Raw genomic sequence first — 25,462 nt, forward strand, 5'->3', positions numbered from 1 at the left:
CTGAATTTCCCAAGTAAAACTTCCTTGTAACTTTTGAATTCTTCCAGTAGACAAACATTTTCTGCTGGGATAAACAGCTGTGCGATTGTATGTGTTGACTCGGTCGGCCATTTTATTTTGAAAAAATAATTTAATTTACCCAGAATTCATTGTACCACAGTCCAATTTAAAATAGAACTAAACTGCTTTGTCCAAATGATGTGTTTAGACGTCTATCTGAAGCCTGACTGTTATCTACTAGCAAAAGCAGAAGTTAATCGGGACTCAAATATGAAAACAACATTAAATTGGAACCAAAACTGTGCATTGAAAAAGACTATGACAAAACACAAACTTTTAAGTGTTTTATTCATTCTTTCCCAAAATCTTTCATTGATAATACTTGTGCCAACACAACACACTGTTTACTGTCATCAGAGACAGGATCCATATGAGTCCTGTATCGGCTTTCTAGTTGATTATACACAAACTCAGAAACAAAGCTGCTTTCCAGTCACATAAAAGCTGCACCAATCAAATAGCAGTATATACATACGCAACTCAGGACCAACAATACATTGTTTCAAACTGCCATTTGATTCCCTTCTTAATAACAAATAGCAATAAGGCTTTGTTTACGCTCGAACAAGGTGCTTTGTGGGTCCAGCATTCACAATCTTTCCAGTCATTGGCTTTTTGTTCTATTTTACAGTAGACAATTCTTCAAAACTTTTCCCTTTTAACTTCGTTAATTTCAAAAGGAAGTATCAAACTTTTTACCTCTATTGAAATACTTGGCAACTTTAGTCTTTTCTTCAAGACTTGAGCGCAAATAAAACCTAGTTTGGCAGATCTCAGGTAGACGCGCGCTAGTTCAAGGCCATTTCTACCACTGAGAGCAGACTGAGGCAGCTCTCAAGCTAAATTTAAAGGCAAGCGAAGCAACATTAATCAGAGCTTTTTTATAGGTGGATGGTATTGTGATCTGTGTCTTACATATCATGAAGGCATAGTTTATGATTTCTTATCAGACACATCTATGTGGCTAATTGATTCAAAGTGACACAATCCTCTAACATACACTGCATATAAATCATACATTGCAGGAAGTGAATGTAGCAAACACACTTGTAATACAATGATGTTTAACATCAAAATAAAATATGTAAAGCTATTGCACAGCTACCCAGATAATCAACTTTGCAAAAAGCAAATGTTGTATGTATTTTCACACACACACACACACACACACACACACACACACACACACACACACACACACACACACACACACACACAAAAGTAAAGTTTATACAGAAAAAGCAGGTTATTTACAGCATAAAATGGCAAATGTACAGCAAGAAAACACATCAAACCAAACGTGAAGTTGTAGTTATAAGTGAGTGAATTATAGAACAATGATCCCGCCAGTAGCCTGCCAAAGTTTGTGTTATCTATGAGAACTTAATAACCTATATTGCCATTGCCATGGGAATGCTAAGATGGCCTGAACCAAGAGAAATAACATAAAGACTTTAGCATATGGCCTTGTGGGAAAAAATCCACTGTTGCGTTTTGGTCCAAAAAAGGAGCTAATTTCTGTCGCACAATTCGAAATAAACTGAACCAGCTGTCTAACGGTTACCGTCTCTGTGGTTCTAGAGGCCCTCTGAAGAGAAAACACCTCTGTATCAGTTTCAGATCAGTTTGTCATTCGCATGGATAAGGCAAGTCAAAGTGAAGTAAAGAGTTCAGAAGTTCAAACTTTGGCAAGTATTGGCAATCCCCTGTTCCATAGCTTAGATTTTACCATTTACCAATCTCTGTCATGCATTAACACTCCAGAAAAAACTTACAATCATAACACTGATCGTTTCCTAACATTATTATGAGTGTGACTAATAATCCAGTGTCAGGCAAAGAAATAATGATAATAACCCGGTGCAGCATGATCATTCAAGAAACAATATTATTATTGCACATGCTCGTATGAGAACTCCTACAGAGGAGCTTGAATACGCGTGTTTAGCCTGGTTCCATTTGAGCACATTAACCTCTTTTTTTCTAACCTACTCTAATGTACATCCTGCTTAGAAATCACAACTTACCAATCACAAAGTGGCCTAAAGAATTTAACTGACCCAACTCTTCATTACTTTTACGACTGCAGCTTGATGCCAAAAAGCACCATTAGGAGCTAAAAGAGGAGGCTTGTGACTGAAATGGAACCATTCTCTGGCTTTTGTTCTGCTATTCATGACCCTTGGCTGATGGCTGACATACCATTCATAAGCTTCCTCCACAAATACAGATATAGCTAGTACACAACTATGTAGCAGTGATCGCCTACCTCCTCTACATTCTTCAACTGTGTCTAGTGATACATTGTGGGTGTCATTGTTATTTGCATTGCATTTGCAAAAAAAGATGTCCTCGTTAATAAAAGCGCCACGAGAAGTAAACATTTCTGCGGCAGTCATAGTTGAGGATGTCTTGTCTTTGAGTGAGCTGAGTTCAATCACATATAGATATGTGTACACGTGTGCAGAATTCCTCTCACAAGCCATTTTAAACATGCATGTTCATCTACTCCGTCCACAGGCTGTCTGGCTCTCAGGAGAGGATGCTCTTATAGACAGATCCGGGGGCTATCTTAGAAACTTTTTATTTTAAGTAACAAGTAGTAATTAGTTCTCTCAAGTATAAGAAAAATTTAAATTCTCCAATGTCAATGTCAATTCTTTGTCCATATTTTCAAAAATAAAAGGTAATTTGACACTAACTTAAATTAGCACGATTACCCTCAACATTTCTGTGATTTAACTCCACTGAAACCAGACTGGAAAGATACATCTGGTCTGAGATCAGAATCTAAGAGCATCTTCAACCAGTTCCATCAGTAGGACGCACGTCACTGAAACCATCAGAGGCACATGTCAAACACCTTCTTCTGTCACACACACGACAAGGCAAACTGCTGACTGCATCATTCAAAGACAATAATACATGTGGTTGGGGGAGGGGGCAGAGAGTGAGGGGAGTTTGGTAAGGCTCAAGGTGCAGATTATACTGTGCACATATTGCCCAGAGGGGGGAAGGATGGAAGAATGGGAGAGGGCAGGCTGGTGTGGGGGTGGGGGCGCTGGAAGGATGAGGGTGGGTGTTGGGGAGTTGTATTGGCGGTTTCAGCATAGAGGTCAGAGGTCAGAGGTGGTAGCGTTGAGGCTGGTTCTTTTAAAGTCTAAAGCAGGCATTGGCTGCTGCGCTTCCTTGTTGGAGGACGCTGACCGGCTGCAGCCCCAGCAGCTCTGGAAGCACAGCCGGTCTTCAGGAAACTGCCATCAGCAGGCCGCTCTCTGGCAGCATCTCCTGGGTCCTCAGCTGGATTTAAGGACAAAAGCAGAGAGGGAAAGTTAATATTCAATAATCCTTTGACAGCCTAATAAAACTGACAAACTAGACAGAGCCAGGCCAGCTGTTTACAGCCTTTATGCTAACTTGCTAAGCTCCGCTAACCGACTTCTGGCTCTAGTGTAGCTCACATTTAGCGTACAGACTGGTAGCCATCTTCTTACCTCACTCTTGGTAAGAAAGCAAATAAATTTCCCAAAATGTCAAACTATCTCTTTAAAACAAGTAACATCACAGCAAGGGGCAGGTCGCTCTTCTTAATATTAGCTGCAATAACATTCCCAAAGTACAACTGCTTGCAGATGAAGAGCTGAGAATGAGTGATTAGAGACACACACACACACACACACACACACACACACACACACACACACACACACGCATACACACACACACACTTGCTGTGTTTTTTTCTGTGTGCCTTGTGGTGTGAAAGAATCTAGGTGTTTATGTCAATCCTAAAACTAAAGGGCAGAAGTCAGTCAGACACATGACGGTGTCACACGTTTGTGTGTACATCCTTGGGTGATACTGTGACAGAATTCACACAGAATGGAAACTATGCGTGCGGTTATTCTCATTGCTCACTGTGGGGGGTCTGAAGCTGTAGACTCAACCTTAATACTCGGGTCACGTACAATTAAACAAGTGGTGGCTTAGTAGACTGATGTGAGTGTAATTTGGTGCCAGTGTTGTGGTTTCAGGAGCAACTCAAAGTCTTTAAAACCCACAATCAGCCAGCTTCGACATGGCCATGTCATGGCATAACATGGTATGACATGGCATGTATGACTCATACACCCCAAAAAACTAGGTACTGGCTGTGGAAGTGTCCCAGGTAGAAAACAAAGTGTATCAACTGAGCTGTGTGTGTGTGTGTGTTGTGTGTGTGTGTGTGTGTGTGTGTGTGTGTGTGTGTGTATGTGTGTGTGTGTTTGTGTGGGGTCATCTTGTTTTCTACTCTCAACCAGAATAGTAGCATGCCATCAGCTCCATTATCTCCCATGTGTTATTTCTCTCTCATAAACACTATTAGAGCAGGAATGTCACAAAATGCTAAAAATAACAGTCAACAGTTAAACTGGGATGGAGTTTGCTGTCAGATGGGATGGTGAAGCAGTGACGTCAGCATGATTAGACAAAAGCAAATCCACACTTCGGTAAAAGCTGCCCCAGACAACAGAAATTTACTTTAACACTTACAGTTTAACTAGAAGGAATAGTCCTACTACTAATACTACTACAGTCCACTTATTCAAATAGAGTATCTGGGACAACGTCTACCTATTCAGAACACCACGAGATGTCAGACAATTACCAGCATAAGGAGAGGAAGAGGAGGAGCTTAGAGAGGAAAGTCTCAGCTCATTCTTCTGGGGGTTTTATAAGAGGAGAGGAGAGGAGAGGACAAATGGAGGATGAAGGAACAAGTGAGACAGAAAAGCCAAAAGTGATGTATTTGCATCATTAATACCAAAGACTTGAGGAAGTGTAGGACACCAGGGGACATCACAACATACAATACTGATACACATAATACTGTGACCTATGGAATATGCACACAGATAACCTACATTATGTATGATATCCTGGATGAGTGATGCAGCTTACCTCTAAATTTGTCCTTGCTTTCTTCAACACATCACGAGTCCTCGACACTGCAAAAAAACAAGGAAAACATTTATGCTTGTACTGCTATTACAACAACACAAGAGCACAGATATGTTAAAAACAAATCAGCACTATATGTGCTACACATATATAAATAACAACTTTCCTTTTAGGTTTTTTTGTATTCAGAACAGGGTTGAAAGAAGCAGTCTTGTGTTATTCAGTAAAATCCACAGAGGCCTGTGTATCACAGATCTGTGGATGATAATTGCCTCATTTATTGTTTTTGTCTAAACCCCAACCTGGAATTTGTCTGCACTTCTAAGAAGGAAAGGGCAATGTTGTCTGCTGAGAATGCCTCTCTGTCTCACTTCCTTTACCTTATTAGGTCTGTTGTTTTTACACTTGCACGCACACACACACACACACACACAGAGAAACACTTACACTGGTTAACTATGAAGTGCTCCATGCTCTCCTTGGTGCGGCTGGTGCTCCTCAGTCTTTGAATCGTCCCCTTAAGAACCTCTTCCTGCTCTGACACGCGCAGTTTCAGGGACAAGATCTCCTCCTGCATACACTGCTCCTACACACACGAACACACACACACACACACACACACACACACACACACACACACACACACACACACACACACACACACACACATGACACACACACACACACACACACAGTATATTTGTTACCATGGCATGACTTTTTTACTTCACACAGCTCTTGAAGATCAGACTATTGTCATGATAATAATGTATTTCCAAACCTTCTTGAGGTTTTGGATGGAGGGATCGGTGCTGGGCAGAGCAGCCCTCCAGAACATCTTTAGCAGCGACACCGCCTCCTCCAGAATCTGCCTTAGAGTCCTGGTGTTGGAAAGCAGACTCTTCACACATCCATAGTCCAGAACCTGCATAAAGAACAGATTTAGATATTTGCAGTCATTACTTGATGATTGTGGGCAGCGCTTGGTTAAAAATTTTCATTTGGCCTTGTGGCTCTCACCAGTTCGCTGCCCTGTTTCTGGTTGCCCTCCAGCAGTGGCGGGCCGAGGCAGGCCTGCAGGGTGGTCTCCATTCGCTGGACGAGGCTCCGGCCCTCCAGGACTTGCTGTTGCAGAGCACTAAAATCATCCACGTGACCGATGGCGTGGCGGCCGTTACGGTTCGCAAACGATCCGTCGGGGGCCTCCCCCTCCAGCTCAGAGTGAGGGTCGAGAGGGTCTGCTGGAGATAAAAGGACTTTAAATGACATTATTGTATTTTTTTTTATTGTAAGTGTTCAGAAGTGATTAAAACAAACCGGCGACAAGCACATTAGAATCATAACAATGAGTTATTACTGTTACACAGCAATACACTCTCTTATAAAAAGGCAAAAAATTTAAGAGATTTAGTTGCAGTCATGCAGTTTCAGGGTTAAGTCACACCATTGGCAGTGCTATGGCTGTCATCCAGGTCTGAGTAGGGAGGACCGGGAGATCCGCAGTTAAACAGACCAATGTCCCTGACTGGTGGAGATGGAGCTGGGTCTGTGGAGCACACAGATACACAAACCAGGCTTGGACACAATGCAAACCCACACCACAGCAAACGAGCCTCACAAACAGTTTGTGCTGTAGTTTTTTGGAGCAACATCTAGAAGCCCGTGTCTCACCGTGCAGCAGCTGTCGTCTGTAGAAGTTTTCTCTTTGAGGGCTGGCAGTGAGAGCAGAGAGGGAGGGAGTCCGAGGGGAGCCGACACCCAGCTTCTGCTCCAGCTGCTTGTGGAGCTCCAGCTGTTTGAGGGCGCTGTTCTCCTGGACGCTGGTTTGCAGCTGGGCCGCAGACTCCTCACCTCTCCAAGCAGCTCTCCCAGCTCCACTGGTAGACCTGGGAGCTCACACAGGTAGCCTGAAGACAAAATACACAATTACTGGAGAGACTGGGACATATTTCTGAATAAAAAACTGAAACAGTCTTTGTTTGCATAACCTATTCATGTCAGTGTGCATGGGTCTACCATGATGTCATTCTTTATACTACCACCAGATGGCGCCAAAGTAAAGGAATTCCACAGGAAACCAACTTTTTTTTTCTATTTAAAAAAAGAAGTATATTAAGTATAGCTAGTGCATTATTACAATTCTGACCTTTGTTGGCCTTTGTGCTGGAACACACTCGATCGTAAACCTGTAGTTCACTCTGCAGGGAGTGGATGAGATCCCTGCTCTCACACAGCTGCTGCTGCAGCAGAGACACCTCATGCTGGAGCCTGAGGATGCACACACACAAATACTGTGTGGTCAAATGACAGAAATGTTAAAACAGACAGGCATAATTTCTATATGCTCATGAACACACCGACCTGTTGGTTCTCTCCTGACTGGCCTGTCGCTCCTGCCTTAATGTGTGTATCTGCTGTCCTTGGTCCTGGCTGTGAGTCTGAAGGCGCCGTAGCTCCTCCTTCCACTGCTCGGCCTCCAGCTCTGCCTGCTTCAGTCGTGCCCGTGCTGTAAACACGGCCTCCCGCAACTGCACCACCTCCTCACGCGTGTCTGAGGGAAGAGGTGAGACCAAATGAATTAACATGCAAATTTCCAAAGGAAAACTTTAGCTGGCTTTCAGATATAGCACCTGTGCTGGCCTGCAGGCGCGACTGTAAACCCAAGTTTTCTTCCTTCAGGACTCTGATCTCATTGGACAGTTGAGTGACGGTATCCAGCCCCTGTATGTAGATGTTTGTTGGTGCCCCTGGACAAAATAAAACAGTTATTTGATGTAATTTCTTCAAGAGAGAGAAGTGATCATGTTTGGTGTTTCTCAAGTGGAGGAGGGCTACAGTACCTCCGTCACGCCCAGTGGTGGCCAGTCTCTCTTCTAGCTGCTGTCGGAGCCTCTCATTAGTCCTGATGGACTCCTCCAGACGCTGACGGAGACACCTCACCTCCCGCAGGTGCTCCTCTATCAAATTTACCCCTAGGGACAAACAGACATTACAAACATCAAACATTAAGAACAGCCATTTCCAATTATCAGCTAATTATCCTAATAGATCATTAGCCTATGATGTTAACACAACATAACTTATTCACACCTGCATGGCTGCTTCCTGGCTGGTGTCCAGCTGATCCAGGGTAGCTTCCAACTGGATGAACCATGTTCTCCATGTCCCACAAGGGCCCGCCCGTCGTTAGACCTGAGTCAGACTCCAGCGAGTGGCCTTCAGGGATGCCACCCAGCTGGTACTGTTGAAAGGCATGATGGGATAGCAGGCTGTAGCTGGAGAGGTTGTGCTGGTTGTGGGCACCGGGTGAGAGTGTGAAGAGAGACTTGTCATGGGGAGCAGCAAATCCTGTAACCATAAACAGACACACAGAAGAGTGAAGAAGTGTGGGAAACATGATACGAAAACACTCAAAGGACAAGAGAGGACTATGAGACGGTGGATACACACAGTAGACATTATGACAGTTAAGTCTTTAAATTACAATTAATTTCACACATGACACACTCTCCCTTGCCCCTCACCCCTGTTCTGCTCATTCATCTGTTTGTACAGCGTGTCCAGCTCTGGGCGAACAGCGATCACAGACAGGGCCCTGGGCCGGGGGTCAGAAGTGACTTCCTTACCCCAGACGTCAGGGCCAGAGGGGACAGAGAGGAAGGAGGAAACAGGTTCACTGAAAAGGGCTGGAGGAGAATGACAGGAAGTGACAGGTACAGAACATGGAGGAAGAGGAGGAAAAGAAAATCTGGATTTTTGGGTTCTTTGCAAGTCATAGCCATCTATGAGTCCCATACCTCTGGAGGACTGACTGGTCAAAGACACAGGGGCTGAGCAAAGCATGTTGGGACAGCTGCTGGAGGACTTGAGGAGCCCATGAGGAGGAGGGAAATATGGACGGACTAGAAAAGGGGAATGGAAGGTGAAAGGATAGAACAGACATTTCACAGAGAGAAAGAAAGCTTAAACTTCAACAATACCGTCTGGTTCTGATCCGTGTCCTGGCTGCTGCAGCCGGTGCTCCTGCTGATACTCTCTGGCGTCTAAATCAGAGCACAGCTCCAAGTCTTCATTGGTTCTGTACTCATCGGACACCAAGGAGGTCCTGTCTGATTGGTCGGTGGTCTCAGAGAGGGCGTGGCAGCTGGACGGGGTCTCAGGACGCTGATGCAGCTTGGTGTGGAGCGACTCGATGATTTTATCTTTCTGCTGCAGCTCCTTACTTAGCCTGCAGGCGTACACAGGGACAAGAATCAGCACTCTGGGCTGATAGAAATGAGGCAGGGTGTTTCCTGGCAAAGTTCAGAGTTCAAATTTTACATGATGCATTCACATCATTTTATTTTGATAATCAAATAACAAATAACTTTTTATTATTGACTGTTGGTCAGTCAAAACAAGACATTTGAAAACTTCTTCCTTGAGCTGTGGGAAACACAGTAACTACTTCAGACTACTAGATAAAATGACATATTATTATATTATCCGAGCAGACCTTCAGCTGTACTTGGACCAATCCACAACCATTTACCAGTATTTTTGTTTTTTTTTACAGTGGAGTTCTTAATGTAAATGTGAAGTGGACTACGTGTGCGTCTCTTACTGTTTCAGCTGTTGAAGCATGACCTCCCTGTCTCTCTCCAACAGCATCCTAAAAAAGGCTGTCTCTTTAGCTTGGCTTTGACCCACAGAAAAAGACCACAGGGAGTCCCTGTATATGGAGCTGTTCTTAGAAAGCATAGCTTTCCACAAGGGACCCATCTGACTGTGAGTCCAGTCCACAAACTGCAAGTCCTTGATGCACCAGAGACAGAGCTGAGTCAGCTTTAAAGACGCAGAGAAAACAGCTGACTACAGTCTGTGATGTCTTCTGCTTCTTTTTTACTTTACCCAGACTTCTAGACGACCTTATAAATAACATTTATTGGAAAATGAATTAAAAAAAAAACTCAACAAAAATGCAGCAGCTATAAATACAGGAGCAGATGTCAAAATGAGAGAAATCAATAAATAACTCCTTCTTTTAGATCTTGCACTCAGCAGGGTGATGTACCACCAGCAAAAGACAGTCACACTGAGCCTCTTAAGCCCGGCTGGTGGGACACCTGCAAGTCTGTTCATCTAAAGCAACTTAACAGTAAAGGATCCGTGCTTTGGCCTGTGTGTGGATTAACACCGACCGTCTGTCTGCCGTGTGGACGGCTCCTCGCATGCTGCAGCGAGTCACATGACAAAGTAAACTAATCAGTAGGACAGAGCTGGTGCTCTACACAGTGAGCTAATAAACTGATCACAGTGCCGCAGGTGATACTACAGCCTGTTGCCTTGCTGATGCACGAGTGATGAAGAGTCTAAATACTATAAAAACACTTGTAGACATTACGTAATCTGAACATTAAACTGTGCAGCTGAATCATGAAACAGATTAGCTCTGATTTCTCATCTTTAAGCTTGTAAACATTCACCTGTCCTACACATGTGGACACCTGCAACCAACCATGAAGACTCCTCACCTCCCAAATGTAATATATATACTGTATATGCATGGGCAGGACTCTGTATCTTATATAACTGAAGGTGTGAATGTACGCACTGAGGTCCATCTTAAATTAAATCTCTCTCTCACACTGGCCTCACATGACAGCTAACCTTACCACCACTTCAAGTTGTGTTATGTTAAAGATATTCTTTTTCGCTCATGCAGTACATTTAGCATGGGGACATGATAAAGTCGACTCACCGTAGGGCAAGCAACTCATGGCCCGTCTTGTCATCACTGCTCTCTGCACGGTCGCCTGTGTAAACCAAATCCAAACAACAGAAGAGGAGAGGGACACAAAGTTCAGGAAAGACCATTTAGACAGAACAAGACCACAAGAATGTAAAGTGGTGTCTTTCTGTGCGTTTAGCGCAAAGGGGAAGATGTTTCTTACGTCCACTGATCTTGGTGACCACTCTTTGTGATAGGGCGATGCTCTGTGCCAGCTGTTCTCTGAAGCTCTGACCCATGTAGTAATCAATATCATTAGCTCGCAGCAGCTCCTCAAAGGCCTGAATGTTGTTGAGAATTTGAAGAAGGATAAGAATATTGACCATAAAACGTCTGCACATGGCCCAGAAAATGAAGAATCGATTAATGCAGAAGGGTTTGCGGTACCTTTGTGGTATCACCCAGGTGCTGGGTGAGGATGTGGCAGACTCCCTGCCCCTCTCTCATCCTCTGCCTCAGGTGCGACAGCTCACGAGCTTGTGCCTGGATCAGAGAGTTGTACTTCCTGTGAAGGGAGGAAAAGTATCGGAGAGGGACACAAGGAGGCTCAGAATTAATAGGAATGTTATGATGTTTTTCAGAGCACCACAGGCTTTAAGTCTTATGACTAACCATTCCCATGTGCATCTGTTAACCAATTCTAGATAAAACAGAGGTGCCTTGGGGTATATACAGGCACTGCGAACCCTTACTAGGCCCCCTCTTCCCTTCCCCTTCTTTCTTTAACCACTGCCTCTCTGTCTCTGCCTCACTCACCCGGGCCATGTGGCACATTTCCCCTCTTCTGCTTGGCCTTTTCCCTCCTGTCTGGAGCTCTTCAGTTGCGCCTCCAGTGACGCAACTCGTGCCATCAGTTCTTGCAGCTCCCTGCTGGGTTTGGACCCTGAGCGAATCCCTTGGGTGTCAGACATCCAGCCCTCATCCTCTTCCGCACCGCTGGGGGCAGGTGATGTCTCAAATGCCCAGTTTACCTTGAAGGTGAGGATTAAAAAAAAGTTTATGAACTTTCAGTGATATTACAGTGAGTATTACAGAGCAGCTGATTAATGTTGCAGTACCTTGCGAGGGGTGCGTTCCAGACTGGAAGCGTAGTCGCTGGTGGCAGACAGGGAGCGGACACGCAGCTGCAGCCCACGGATCACCTTGTGGCAGCGGGTCAGCTGTGAGCGCAGATCCTGGACCAGGTGCTGGAGAGAGGACTCATCCGCCATTTCATAAGCTCCTCTGTTACTGCTGCAGTTACCAGCGTACCAGCTGCTGCCCACACCCTCATAGTCCTGCTGATGGGACAGGGATGTGCACATCTCCAGGTCATCAAACTCTGTAGAACGGAGAGAAGCAGAAATATATTGTTGAATGTGTTTCACAGGAGAAAAATAATGTTATTTATTATGATTTAAGAGGAATTTGAATCTGTTTGTTACCTGGGCTGCTGGTGTCTTCTCTCTCAGCTTCGTTCTCACTACGACCACAAGTCTCATAACCCAGATCCTGAAGATCCACCTGCACCTGTTTACTGGCTTGCTGGACCGATGTCTCTGCTGCATAGACACAAAAGAAAAACTGAAATCTTGTACACTAACAAATGTTAGTTTGTGCTTTTGAACACTTTTTTTTCCAGTATGTCTGCATTCCCTTAACATGTCTTTGAGAATGACTCACTGAGGAGATCTCTGTAGTCCTTCAGTTGTTCAGCCTGAGCGTGGACCGTGGCCTCAGACACCATCAGCCTCTCCTGCAGCTCTCTGTTCTCCTGGTGGCTCAGAGCCAGATCGGAGCGGAGGCGGGAAGCCTGCTCGTTGAGACCCTCCTCTTTATCCCACCAGAGCGCTCCCACCTCACTGCTGTCACCGGCAGGCTCCACCTCCTGCAGCAATAAAGTGTGTAAGCAACTGACATGTATACAAAGGATGGAGGATGATACTGCAGGTAAAGTATGTCACTTACATCGGTTTAACAAGTGGGAGCTTATGTTCATCACATACAGCAGGACAGCAGGATACTAACTGTTAATATATGAATATTTTAACATGGGAAGGTGCAGCAGCGAGAGCTCCATTACTTATGTAAACAACCACGAGACTAAAGAGAACATCACACCGGTACACAGAGACCGTAAATAGAGAGCAAAGTGATGAGAAGTCAGGGAGAAAAGGAGGGCAGGGCCTGGAGGCAAAGCTGCTCCCGCAGTGATCACTAAAATCTGCTTTGCAGCGAGCATAGACACTGCTTTATTCACAGAGGTGGAACATAACAAAGCACTTTTACATCATTAATCTGCCAGCTGCAGTTCTCTTCACTTTCCCAAAACAATGTTTTACATGCAAAATATACTGTAGCTTAAAAACATGATTCATTTTTAAATTACTTCATACTTAAAGGACTTTTAAATTGACAATATAAAAAAACTTGATTACACTTCAGTACCTCAATTATTTAACATTAACCATCATTCAAAATGAAGTTTTACTTGTGATATTTTATTGCCAATAAGTTTACAATTTATAAATCTAATTAGAACTTTTAATGGGCTATTTTCCCATCCAAATGGCATTTGCCGCTTTTACTAAATTATGCAAGCACTTTTCCCACAACCATTGTTTGCCATTTTATTCTCTTTAAGACATTGTCAGATGTGTGGAGGGAAACATAAATGAGTTCTGTGCCTGCGTATCATAGTAAAAATGACCATATTGAACAAAGGGTGGACAAAATAACATGAGAAACAATCTCTTGCATAATCCTACAGATTAACCCTGCAATAAAGATATTTGAATCTTATTACATTCAGTTTAGTAGAGACTGTGTCAGAGAGGTGTTGATGCAGCTAAGATCTTTTTCTTGTTGTTGACATGTTTGCTGTGGTGTCATTGTTGTGCTGAATCAAACTGCACTGTGAGCTGTTCCTAATATGTTCTCTACCCCCTGGACCTTTATTTGACAATATTATTATATAAATTGAAAGACAAGTAAAAAAATTCTTAATTACTGCAGCAGATTCATAACTCATCTGTGATAGTTATTAGCTGCTGATGTAAGTCACTCAAACATCACCTTATTATATATCTATTTAAAAGTATAGTGTGTTGTTACCGTTTCAGTCTGGTGTGTGTTATGACGGGACGTCAGCTTTCCCAGGTCCAGAGAGCGTGGCCTCGTGCAGTGCCTCTTCCCTCTCTCTTCACTCGGACTGACACACAGAGCACCTCGCTTCCCCACCGGCACTGGAGATGTTTCCTCCTCTTCATCTTCTTCCTCTTCCTCCTCCTCCTCCATATCCTCCTCTTCATCCTCCTCCTCCTCCTCCTCCTCTTCGTACTCCTCCTCTTCCTCTTCCTGGTTCAGACTCCTGTGATTCGTCTCTGTGTTCATCCTCAGTCCCAGGACTCCAGCTCGTCCTTGGCTTTCTTTCAAAGCCCGGTTTTCCTCCTGTAGCCTTTGCAGTGCACTCCTAGTGGAAGACGGACAGAAACATGAAGCCAAATCGACATCAGCATAATGGAGCTGTCAGGTTTAAACCTCTCCAGCAGCTCAGACAGCAGAGACAACAACACAAGAGTCAATGAAGTGAACAATTAAAACATAAAGTTTACCGAGGATCTGAGACAAATACGCACCTCATCTGGGCCACAGAGGCGTATCCATCCTTCTCCAGTTGTAACCTTATTTCCTCGAGCTGGCCTTCAAGTGTCGTCTTTGCTTCTTCAAGCTGCTTTACATCAGCTCTCTGGGACAGCAGCCCCCTCGCTAGCCCTCCTGTCACACCCTCAGGTTCATGAGCCTTCACAGAGGTCTAGAAAAGAAAAAGAAAAAAAGTTAAATTTCTATTCAAGTCAAGGGATTATATGAAGTACATTCTCCAAGATTTAAATCAGTAAGAAATCAACAAATCTGCCTGAATTTAAAGGTATTTAACTTTGAAATATAAATAGAAGCATTTTACCTGAATGAAAGCCAAACTCCTGGCCGTCACTTTATCATCATCGTCCTCTATGCTGTCTGTGAACTCGTCACTGCTGCCATCTTCATCGTCTCCCTCCTCCTCCTCTGTGCTGAGCTCTGGAAACACAAAAACCATATAAGGACAATATCCACTTGCTGTTTGTTTTTTTGTTGAAATCTTAATCCAAAGTTTCTCCGTCTTCTTCTTTAACTTTTGCGTCTCTCCCTCTGTAGCGTTCACCCTCTACCCCATTCTTTCCACACTTCTGTCTGTACACTGAATCACCAGCCGTGGCACTGAAGGGAAATGTTATGTCATACATTGCCAGCCAGCCAAAAACACACTCAAGGCGGTGCAACCTAGTACGAGTGTGTGTGTGAACTAAAACAAATGTAATGGATTTGGGATCACTTATATTCACACACATGAAAGGACGGTGGTGATCATGTGCTAAAACATAGTATGTATACAGCATATAAGTGTCATTTCATGTTATTAAAATATTGTACACACACTCACACACAGAGTGAGGGAGGAACACATAAATGGATGTTGGTTTGCTGCCAGGAAGCAGAGGCTCGGAGGAAAATGACTAGCAGGAATTTCAAAGGAAAACTGTTTTACATAATAGGCCCTAATGCTTCGAAACAGACCCGCACATACGCAGAACATACTACATATGCACACACACTGCGCAGTGCTAGATGTGAGTCATAGGTGTATGGGTGTGTATTTCTACAGTTCCTCTATGTATTGTTACGACTTATTATGGGATTATTCCATTACAAGGGAAAGTTCAAAGACATTTGGCAACTAAAAATGTCTCTACCCGCAAACAAGGATGAAAGTGAAATATATGAAACCTCTCTGTGCCGCTGGTGAGAAGGCAGGAAATTCATTGAGCAAAAGTGCTGGGTTATTATTGATTCAACAATGTGCTCTGTAAGCTGAACTGACTGAATGTGGGGCCCTGTTCACACACTGTGACACTACATACTGACACCACTGTCATACTGGGGACATGTAGAAAGAGGCAAAGTAGGGTCTGTTGATCAGTGTATCTATCATTTAAACTAACATGGATTTCATTTGTTTTTTTCTGATATAAGGGAATAATTGAGTGAAAGGGCTCACATGAGCTTCCCTTATTTGGTGGATTTTGCATTTTAGTGTAGTGAACATCTAACTGGGCATTAGAGCAGAACAGCCATGCAAACATGAAAACCATGCCACAATCTCATGCATGAGGGATCAAGGACATGAACAAAACTCACTCATTTGGATTGGAAATGTCTTGTAATACACATTCTAGCTTGATGTAGATGTTTACAAGTAAACGTTAAAACTGAATTATCTACAGAAATCTACTGACATTTAAATGTGACAATGTTTCAAGACATTTATAAGTGTGTTCTTACGGTTATAAAAATGTATATTAGGACAAACTAGGAGGCAAACTGAGGAGGCTGATGATGACATGTAAATAGTATCTCTACACTGAGGATTGGTTCAATTGTGGGTTGACCTCTGAGGAAAAAAGGAAGGTATATCAAGGAGCACGCAGGGGATTTCAGGTTTGGGATATTCTTAAAACAAACTCCCAATTAAACACAATAAAGAGAAATCCATAACAGAGCTGCTTTTGACAAAAAGCCAGCAAATGTTTATTTTCGTTGCATTTAAAATACAAAAAAAAAAAAAAAGAGGTGTTGACAAGGATTCCATCTTTGAGGCTTGATGATTGATCAGGGCACACATCCCAAGAAATTGTACTCTGCCTAATATAAATATTTAATGAGCAACTATTATTTCTGGCATTCACATCTCATGTGCTTTATATAGAGAGCACAGTCCAGACTGTAAAATAACTTATTATATATATAATATTTTCCTGTTATGTTGGTACAAAGCTGAACTGAAGTTCAACAAGCAGATAAACTAAAAACAATACATATCATATTAACTTACCATAACGTTACTTTGAAGTAATCAGCAGGCACCTAGCGCCTTATATCTAATGTGGCTGACTATATGTTTCATGCATATCTGTCAGACTAAAATGTAACTACAGCAGAGCAGGTCTACAGTATAAAAGCGAGTATGAAAGCAATCCAAGGTTAAGCTGAACTGAGGGGAACGACTTGGCCATCTTTTGTTTGGATTTGTATCTTGGGCCTTGTTAAGTGTGCACATCCTGTTCACGAACAGATGATATAAAACAAATGATGGATGGTGAGACGTTTCACTGTAAGGCATGAGCTTGAGTTTCTCCACAAGACGTAACTTCACTGTGACAGTAAGGCTGGAAGAGTGACACCGGTGAGAGACAGTACACAGAAATGGCAATACAACAACAGTCGCACTGCAAAGCAATACGCAGGCAGTTTTCATGAAACAATAGAACAACATATTCACACCACACTCATGAAATCTATTAATAAATAAGACTCTTGAGTTGCACGTTGCCACTTCATACCATTAAGGTTAATCTGAACAGGCAGCTGCCACTGTGAGTAGTGCTTGCGCCATCTGGACGAAGCTTCCTGCAGACTGAGGGTCAGATTTTTGATTCATACTCTGAGCAGATTGTGCTTTATCACGTTCACTTAAGGATAAAACTGACCATCAGTTGCTACGGGCAGCTTCATCTCACATAAAGAGTGTGAGTGTAACTCAGTCGAGCTGTGGTCAGACAGAGCATCACGGAGCATTAGTGACAGTGCCCACTGCAGCCCTGGAGGCTGGACCCTGCCCATCCCCACCTCCAAAGTCAGGCTGCCGTTTAGCAGCCCTGTCCAGCACCAGGGCCATGTTACGGGTCCTGGCCAGGACCTCCTCCAGCTGTCCGCGGAGTGCCTGAACCGAGTCTAGCTCAGTGTGGAGGGCCTGGATCTTCTCTGAGCTGCTGCGAGGCGGAGAGGAGGAGAACAAAGAAGTGTCTTTAGGGCAAGAGCAATTAAAAACTGCAACTTACTGTATTCACAGGGAACTGAGCTGGGTGCAGCTTCCCTACCTGTCACTCTTGGTGTGAATTTGCATGAGATTTTGGTACAATCTCTTCTCTGCCCTCAGGGCGTCATTCAGCTTGTTGTACTCTGACACAAGCTGCTCCAGCACGCACTAGACCAGATTGGCAGGTAGGATGGGGGGCGGGGGTGGGGGGGTGAAGATATACATTAGGTGCATAATTCTTAAGTCACTCAAACCCCTGAATATTGTCTTATTGGCTGGGAATGAAGGAAAATCCTACTTGGTGATTTGTGCTGTCTTTTGGGGCAACTTGATCGACCTGCTGGTGAGCCAAAGACAAACGCAGAACAGAGAGCTCCTTCTGCAGGGAGAGGACACAAAGCTATAACTTGTAAGATATAAAAAAAAAAAAAAACCACAAGGATTGTTTTAATTGATCATCCACACAGATACCTGAGCCTCCTTTTCCTTCTTCAGTACCAGCTGCAGCTCCTCCTGGAGAGCCTTCACCTCTGCCTCACTCTCTTTAGAAGACAGCTGCATCGCCTCTTCCTGGCCCTGCATCAGCTCCTAATGAATAAAGTATACTGTGAAGATCAGGTGTACTGGACACAGAGCATGGGAATACAATCATGGACAGATACCTTGATAAAGGCTTCCTTCTCTTTGAGCAGACTCTGCAGATGTGCTGTCTCTCCTCCCATCTCCCTCTCCTTGTCCCGCCTCAGCTCGCTCAGCTCTTGTTCTCTCAACGCCAGCTGTTTGCGTAGCTCCTGCAGCTGGCGGGTGCGCTCACTAACCACCAAGGACAGCCTGTAGGAGTAGTCCTGAGAGAGACAGAGTGAAGAAGCTGAAGGCTTTTCAACTTCGTTGCGTACAATCTATCAGTTGCATGTACCAGCAACATGGCCCTACCTGCAGATACTGGTCTTTGGAGCTGAGAGTGCTGAGCAGATCCTGGACCTGTGTTTGATGTTCATTAGACTGGCGGCTGCGGTCTGACAGCAGCTCCTGGAACAGCTTCTCTTTCAGTGCCAGCCGAGCCTTCAGCTCCTCCACAACCTCGGTGGGGCCGGCCTGAACTCTGGCAACAAGGGCGGCTGTCAGATCCTGTACACAGACAGACAGACAGACACAGACACACACACACACACACACACACACAAAGCAACATACACCCAGAAAAAGGCTGCATCAGCACACCTGTTGTGTTTGTGAAAGTGAACACACAGGTTTGCCGACCAGGGCTGTTTTTCCAAAGCTTTGAAAATTACACAGCAAACAGAAGCCATGATAATAAAAGCATAAAACGGTGTGCGTGTGTGTGTGTGTGCATGTGTGTGTGTGTTACCTGTGTCTCCTGGCTGCGGCTCTGCAGGGCCGCCTGTAGCTGGTTGATGATGGTGTCTTTCTCTCTCAGGGTGTTTCTCTCCTTCTCCTCACTCTGCTGCTTCAGCCACTGGAGGTTCCTGTAGGCCTCTGCCGCCTGCTCCAGCTCCAGCTCTTTGCCTCGCACCAAGCTGTCCAGACTCTGATGGTCACAATCACACACAAAAAGCAAAATATAATACCTCAAGTACATATATCTAGAATGTATATTTATTGTTTTGGAGTTGCTGATGGACCTCTGACCTGATTCTGTGGGCAAAATGACTCCCACCTGGCCTTTCCAGATCAGATAATTCCACTGCATTAGTATAAACTGATCTGATATCATTGCACTGTGTGTAATGAGCGTACCGTGATGGTCTCTTCGTTGTTGGACAGGATGCAGCGCAGTCTCTCCAGGTCTCGTTCCTTCTCCCTGAGGGCCAGCTGCAGCCTCCTCACCTGGCCCTCGCGATCCTCCAGACAGCGAAACTTGTCATCGATGGAGCGCTGCAGACAGGGAAAGGGGATAAATCACACTGTTGCTATTCTGGGCGCCCGCAGCTGTGACATTTATCATGTTCTATACTGTGTTCAGCTCTGTAGTTGACAGCAAAAAAGGGGCCAATATGCAGTTTTGAAAAGGTCTTTTTTCTTACAAACTAATTCAATTCAATATATCAGGGTATGAAGTTAACATTTTTGTTTGGGAGCATCTCCTGCAACTGAAGATGAACTCTTTACATGGTACATTTTATTATAAAATAGCATTTTCCCTCTCGTCTGTCCAACACAGCTCCCATCAAGATCTTTTAGTATACTGGTGGTGGAATTTTACGCTGGACTACTGGTTTTTGAGGGATTTTGCATACTAAATAAATGCATACTTGCCTCTTTTCTGATTAATTTTCCCTGCAAGACTCCCATGGCTGCTCCATGAATCACATAGTTTTTGTATAGAGTATAGTAACACTGATCCACATGAAACAGTATTTGAGAAGGGTAGTCTTTAGTATTAAGAGCATTTTTCCATCCACTCACTATTGTGTGTGAGTTTGTGTTTTACCTCCAGAGCCTTGTCTCTATCTTTAATACGCTCTCTCAGTTTCTCCAGCAGGGCATCTCTTGGTTTGGAGCTTCCTGCTGATTCCAACATGTCCGAGTACTCCTACAGATGTAACGATTTTTAAGACATCTAAGCATGTGTGCATATCTGTGTATCTACATAGTGTATGTATGCACAGTGTGTATTACCTGTAACTGTTGCTCCTTGTCCTGCAGAGAGCGTTTGAGCTGTGTGATGCTTCTCTCTTTTTCCTGCAGCACACTGTGCTTCTCTGCATCGCTCTCCTTCAGAGCTGCGTCTTTAGCCTGAAGCTCAGAGCGAGCTTTCTGAAGGGCACAGCGCAGGTCCTGCAGCACAGAGATGAGAGGTTACACACGCTTCTGCCTCTAAATGTTTGGTTTTCCTGCGCTCACAGATTCACAAAAACACTAACCTGGTTGTGTTTTTCTGTGACCTCCCTGTGCTGCAGTGCCTCCTGCAGATCAGAGTTCAGTCTGTCCTTGAACCTCACCAGGTCGTCTCCTTGCCTCTGGCTCTGTCTCAGACTCCTCTGGCTGGCCTCCAGCTCCAGACCAAGGGAGAACAGGGAGCTCTGCACCCCCACCAGCTCGTCCTGAAGCTGTGCAAGCGTCAAGGACTCACTGACCCCCTCTGGAGCCTGGAGAAGGAATGACCACAGATCAAGGTCATCAGCCTGAAGACAATTTTTCTCACTATCAAAAGGAGGGTTCTGGATCAGGGTTTGCACCGCTATATGTGCATAAGTCCTCACCTTGCTCTGAGTGAACTGGTTGCGGTGGGCCATTTCTCGCAGCTTACACAGAGTGGTGTTTTGTCCTTCAATCATCTGGTACAGCTCCTGGGCCTTAAAGCAGAATGAATCATATGTTTGAGGACATTCTCAACAGATATCCTCTCATGTTGGCTGACCTTTGTTAATTCACTACTTAATGCAGGAAACAAAAACACACACACCTCACTGTCTTTTGTGCTAATAGACTCTGTGAGGCCCTGAATGGTTCTTTCCTGACTTTGAGATTCCTGGCGGAGAGAACGCAGCTCACACTCCATCTCATTCAGCTTCTCCTGCAGCTTCTGCAGACGTAGACAGAGATGACTGTTAGGCTGTCATCAGGTCTCAGGTGTGCTTGTATCAAACATATCCAACTGTAAAGAGGCATTTTATGTGTCTTTACCATATTGTTGGCCTCGCTCTCATGGATCTTGACCTGCAGGGACTGGACCTGGAGCTGGGCCTTCTGCAGCTCGCTGACACACTGACCAGCAGCACACTCGTACTGGTTCAGCTGACTTTGCTGCTCCTCAACGAGACTCTGTATTAAAGACAATAAAGTAAGGAGAGAAGAGTAGCTGCATTATTTTTTTAAGAAGATATACGTATATATATATATATATATATATATATATATGAATGATACTTTTTAGTCTCAGAATACATGAAAAATACAGAGGCTGAAGGCTGCATAACTTCCACAGCAGATTATGTAACACTATATGTGAACAACATTTAGAGACTCTGCTCATTCATGTGTGTACTTTGTAAAAAAGCTGATACAAGGATAGAGCCTCCGGAGTGCTGTGTGATCATCTGCATGAATGAGTGTGTCCAAATTGTTCTGTGCTAACATTATCTTTACATAACCAGTGTATAAATAATTCCAACTTTCACAAACTAAAGGAAGGCTATTACCATGATACACTGACATGGTTTCATGAAGCTGAGATTATATATTCAGAATTTTACTTTAGTAATTTTTTCCTAATAGAAATGCTAAAGTTAACTTACTTAAATGGCGTTACTGTAGTAGCCAACCAGTACTGAGATGACAGGGTGGTCTGACATTGCGTGGATCACTTTTGCCTCAAGGGCTCTGAGTGAAAATAGGCCAGTGTTGGAGTCACTCTATCTTAATGTCTCCCCACATCTAACCTACTTCAGTCAGCAGCCACGGGAACCGAGATCACACACTCCAAATAAGGAGGAACATCTCATTCAATGGCAAATTCAAAAGCTATCAAAGCTGATTATTATTTTGAAGAAGTCAGCTTTTTAATAGATGCAAATACTGAACACACACTTGTTTTCGCATAGTGGTGCAGAAAATCGTGTGCTGCAACCTAATTTATAACTGGAAAAACTGGGAGACTCATCTGTCTGCAGACTGTGTTCATGCTTCAGAGTATTACCAGCTACACAGAAGTCACTGTGTATCCTCATCTTCAAATAGATATTAAAAATGCTGGTTTTAAATTTAAAGATATTTTACACTCGATAAATAGTGAAAAATGTCTGTTTTCACTCGATAATCTTATTTTCTACTTCATTGAAATGAATAATGACCTCCTTGTATGTGCCCACACACACCAGGTAATTAGGCCATGTCGTGTGTCACCTCTTACCCACACCTGACTGCTCATGTAATGTATTCCCACACATGGAAAACTAAGCAGAAGACGCACACACGCACACACCACTGTAGTTCACATCCTCCTGAGTATAAAAGCTTGTAGTAGAGGCCATGGGGAGGATTTAGGTGACTGACAGCTGGATTATGTGGCTAATTAAGCTAAAAAAAGTGGTGAGAATAATCGTTTTGCAGACAGGCTGCACTGTTTGTATGTCAAACATCAAAGCCTGTTGGGGTGGTTCACTGCAGATATTGCTGATTTGCAGTGCATAGGCAAAATTCACTACAAGTTTCCTCATCTTTGAGTAGTGAAAATTTGTATTCAGTACCATCACCATCCTCATCAAGATTTATACCTGGTGGGGAGGTGGGGGAGGATACTCTTTGTACAAATCTTCTAATAGATCCTCCATGTCAGTCAGGTTCAGAACCTGAGCCATCCTGACATCCAGCCTGATCAGAGGGGTCTCCAGCTCAGGTGTCAGCATGTTGTTGTCTCTTTCTCCATCTGGAGTTCCATACAACATTCCCAGGACAGGATCAGGGAAGCCCAGCCTACTGCTTCCATTACTGGAGCTCCGTCTGATCAGCACTGGCAGCTTGCTCCCCTTAAGGCTCTGGACTGGCCGGTAGACGGCATAGCTTTGAAGCAAGCAGAGGGCCAGAGGGAGGCTGAGCCCAGGTGAGCCTTGGCCATGCGGGGCTCCTATGTGCTCCTCAGAGAGGGAGTCACATATCCGGTCATCTATGGCGTCCCTGGGGGAGCTCATTGGACCATCTGTTATGGCTCCAGGCTGGATGTATTCCTCAGCTGTCTCCAGGGATGCTATAGAGGGGCTGGAGCTGGCTCGTCCAGCCAGGGTGCGATCACTGTCTGATGTCCTTGAGGGTTCCCGAGAACCAGGGACCAGAGTTAGAGAGGAGGGGGGTTCTTCTGAATCTTCCACATTTTTTCTGTCTCCCTCTCCAACACCTCCTATTCCTCCAATCACACTACCTCCGATAACACTGGCTGAATATCTGGTTGATGGCCCACAGGAAATACTCCGTGCCAACTTCCTGGGCACCTTACAAACAGCTTCGTAGTCTGAGTCTGCCACCCGCCAGTAGGAACATCCTCGACACCTCCTGGGAGTGCTGTGCACACAGCGCTGTGAGCCGGCAACTGTAACCTCTGACCCTGGACCCACAGGACACTGAGGGTGGTGGTGATGGTGACTGTCCAGGCTGTCGTCAGCCCAGGACTCATACAAAGAGTAGACCAGGTCATCCTGGAGCAGGGCACAGTACTTCGCATGGGTGAGACCTGAAATATCCACCATACCATCTCCTGGTCCTTCATTGCCTCCACTGATCGTCCCTGCACCCTCTTCTGAATTTGTTTTCCGGTAGAGCCCACCAATGCACTGCCTCAGCCGATGTTTCTCCTGCAGGAGCCTCTGCAGCCTTTCAATAGACAGGGCCTCCACACGGGCGATGACTGTGTCGAAGCGGTACATGCGGTCCAGCATGAAGGTGCATTTGGAGCAGGCGAACTCTCCTCTGCCGTCCCGGGTCAGCTCTTGCCCCAGAGCATGAGACAGCAGCACATGCAGGTTGAGTTTGGCAGTGGGGTGGAAGATCCATCGCCTTTGGTTACCGCAGAGCTCCCGGCCACAGATGCGACACGTCTCCTTCATCTTGAGATCAAGCATTCCACAGGTTTATAATCATGCAGCAGTGGTAGAATTTCTTATTTGTTCTAACATGAGGACACCTGGATCCTTATGATGAATTTGACATTCAAGCTGCCTCAGACTAAGCACATATTACAATAAAAAGCCTTCTGCATCTGATATAGTGTAAAGCTCTTCATGGCACCAGTCCACACAATGGCATTAAATTCAATGGCTTAAAGAGAAATGAGATGAGGTAGAAAAGAAGAAGCAGTCGTCCAGGCTTGTAGAGAATGGTTGCACATGTGGTTCTTGGCAGCACTGAAAACGATGAGGTAAAAGCAGATTAACAGATACTGTAACTATCATGTAAAGATTTCCATCAGCTCAGGATCACCGTTCATTTGCTGGACGTGCAGGTGCATCGGGAATATGGCGTACACCCCCACAGATGTTGAAGTCTAGTCAAACAGATGCAGTATTTATCCGTATACTGTGTGATTAGCATGTCCCGACAGCACCGCACGCTCCTCTGCACCATCCCTCGGCTGTCACGGACACATGAGCCGCACCGCACGCGCCATCAGGTTCATTACGACCGGGTATCGGTAATAATCCGCTGCCCTTTTACACGGACACGGAACAGTAACATGCGTCCCAGGACAGTCATCTGATTCTTTCCCCGGTGTCCGTGTTCGGAGGAATGGACTCCTCATTCATTTCAGAGCTGTTACCGACAGCTCGTGAAGGAGACACGCGCACATCAGACTGGCTCCTCCGTGCGGTCGGAGATCCTCCGGGCTGATAACGCGGTGGCTGCCTGATCTAGACCTGCAGCGGCGGAGTGCACCATTCAGGGAAGAGGGGGGTAGAGAAGCCGCCGGATGCAGTCAAATAGGGGTGCTCACGGTTTAATAGCCACTATGATTCCGATTCATAACGACGAGTTTCATTAAGAAACACACGAATAAACGTAAAACCAGCGAATATCCGCTTTATTTAAGGTTTAATGTGAAAGAGACGGAGTAATGTACCCTGGCAGTCGGTTACTTCCTCCGGTCCGGTTTACTAAGCTCTGCTCGCTCGCCTGACTGAACAGGTGAAATGCTCAGTAGCATGTTAACATTAGTGACGCTCTGTAAAATTAAATACAACTGAGTGCAACACAGACTCTATTCTATATTGTTCTATTTTTTTTTTCAAATTATATTTCTTTATTGACACGATAATACAGTAGTGTTGTTCTACGAGGTTTACCAT

General features: G+C 44.6%; 1 protein-coding gene across 1 annotated transcript in view; it reads right to left on the reverse strand.

Moving 5' to 3' along the window:
* Positions 1 to 331: 331 nt before the first annotated feature.
* LOC130178469 (myomegalin-like) overlaps positions 332 to 25,462 on the reverse strand; it is a 45,151-nt gene continuing 20,020 nt past the window's right edge. Inside the window, 41 exon segments of the mRNA XM_056390741.1 lie at positions 332 to 3,360; positions 4,709 to 4,763; positions 5,002 to 5,048; positions 5,449 to 5,587; positions 5,783 to 5,926; positions 6,022 to 6,242; positions 6,446 to 6,547; positions 6,673 to 6,837; positions 6,840 to 6,908; positions 7,148 to 7,269; positions 7,363 to 7,552; positions 7,632 to 7,748; positions 7,842 to 7,973; positions 8,092 to 8,349; positions 8,526 to 8,687; positions 8,799 to 8,903; positions 8,982 to 9,229; positions 10,742 to 10,796; positions 10,935 to 11,052; positions 11,159 to 11,276; positions 11,528 to 11,742; positions 11,830 to 12,092; positions 12,196 to 12,312; positions 12,434 to 12,638; positions 13,865 to 14,222; positions 14,389 to 14,564; positions 14,715 to 14,830; positions 17,477 to 17,619; positions 17,728 to 17,834; positions 17,965 to 18,045; positions 18,138 to 18,254; positions 18,329 to 18,511; positions 18,600 to 18,794; positions 19,036 to 19,215; positions 19,425 to 19,562; positions 20,119 to 20,220; positions 20,307 to 20,465; positions 20,552 to 20,776; positions 20,891 to 20,983; positions 21,094 to 21,213; positions 21,315 to 21,452. Coding sequence (XP_056246716.1) covers positions 3,221 to 3,360; positions 4,709 to 4,763; positions 5,002 to 5,048; positions 5,449 to 5,587; positions 5,783 to 5,926; positions 6,022 to 6,242; positions 6,446 to 6,547; positions 6,673 to 6,837; positions 6,840 to 6,908; positions 7,148 to 7,269; positions 7,363 to 7,552; positions 7,632 to 7,748; positions 7,842 to 7,973; positions 8,092 to 8,349; positions 8,526 to 8,687; positions 8,799 to 8,903; positions 8,982 to 9,229; positions 10,742 to 10,796; positions 10,935 to 11,052; positions 11,159 to 11,276; positions 11,528 to 11,742; positions 11,830 to 12,092; positions 12,196 to 12,312; positions 12,434 to 12,638; positions 13,865 to 14,222; positions 14,389 to 14,564; positions 14,715 to 14,830; positions 17,477 to 17,619; positions 17,728 to 17,834; positions 17,965 to 18,045; positions 18,138 to 18,254; positions 18,329 to 18,511; positions 18,600 to 18,794; positions 19,036 to 19,215; positions 19,425 to 19,562; positions 20,119 to 20,220; positions 20,307 to 20,465; positions 20,552 to 20,776; positions 20,891 to 20,983; positions 21,094 to 21,213; positions 21,315 to 21,452 — 6,138 coding nt within the window. The 3' untranslated portion in view covers positions 332 to 3,220.

The sequence above is a fragment of the Seriola aureovittata genome, chromosome 12 (genome assembly GCF_021018895.1).
Source record: "Seriola aureovittata isolate HTS-2021-v1 ecotype China chromosome 12, ASM2101889v1, whole genome shotgun sequence".
Taxonomy (NCBI): Eukaryota; Metazoa; Chordata; class Actinopteri; order Carangiformes; family Carangidae; genus Seriola; species Seriola aureovittata.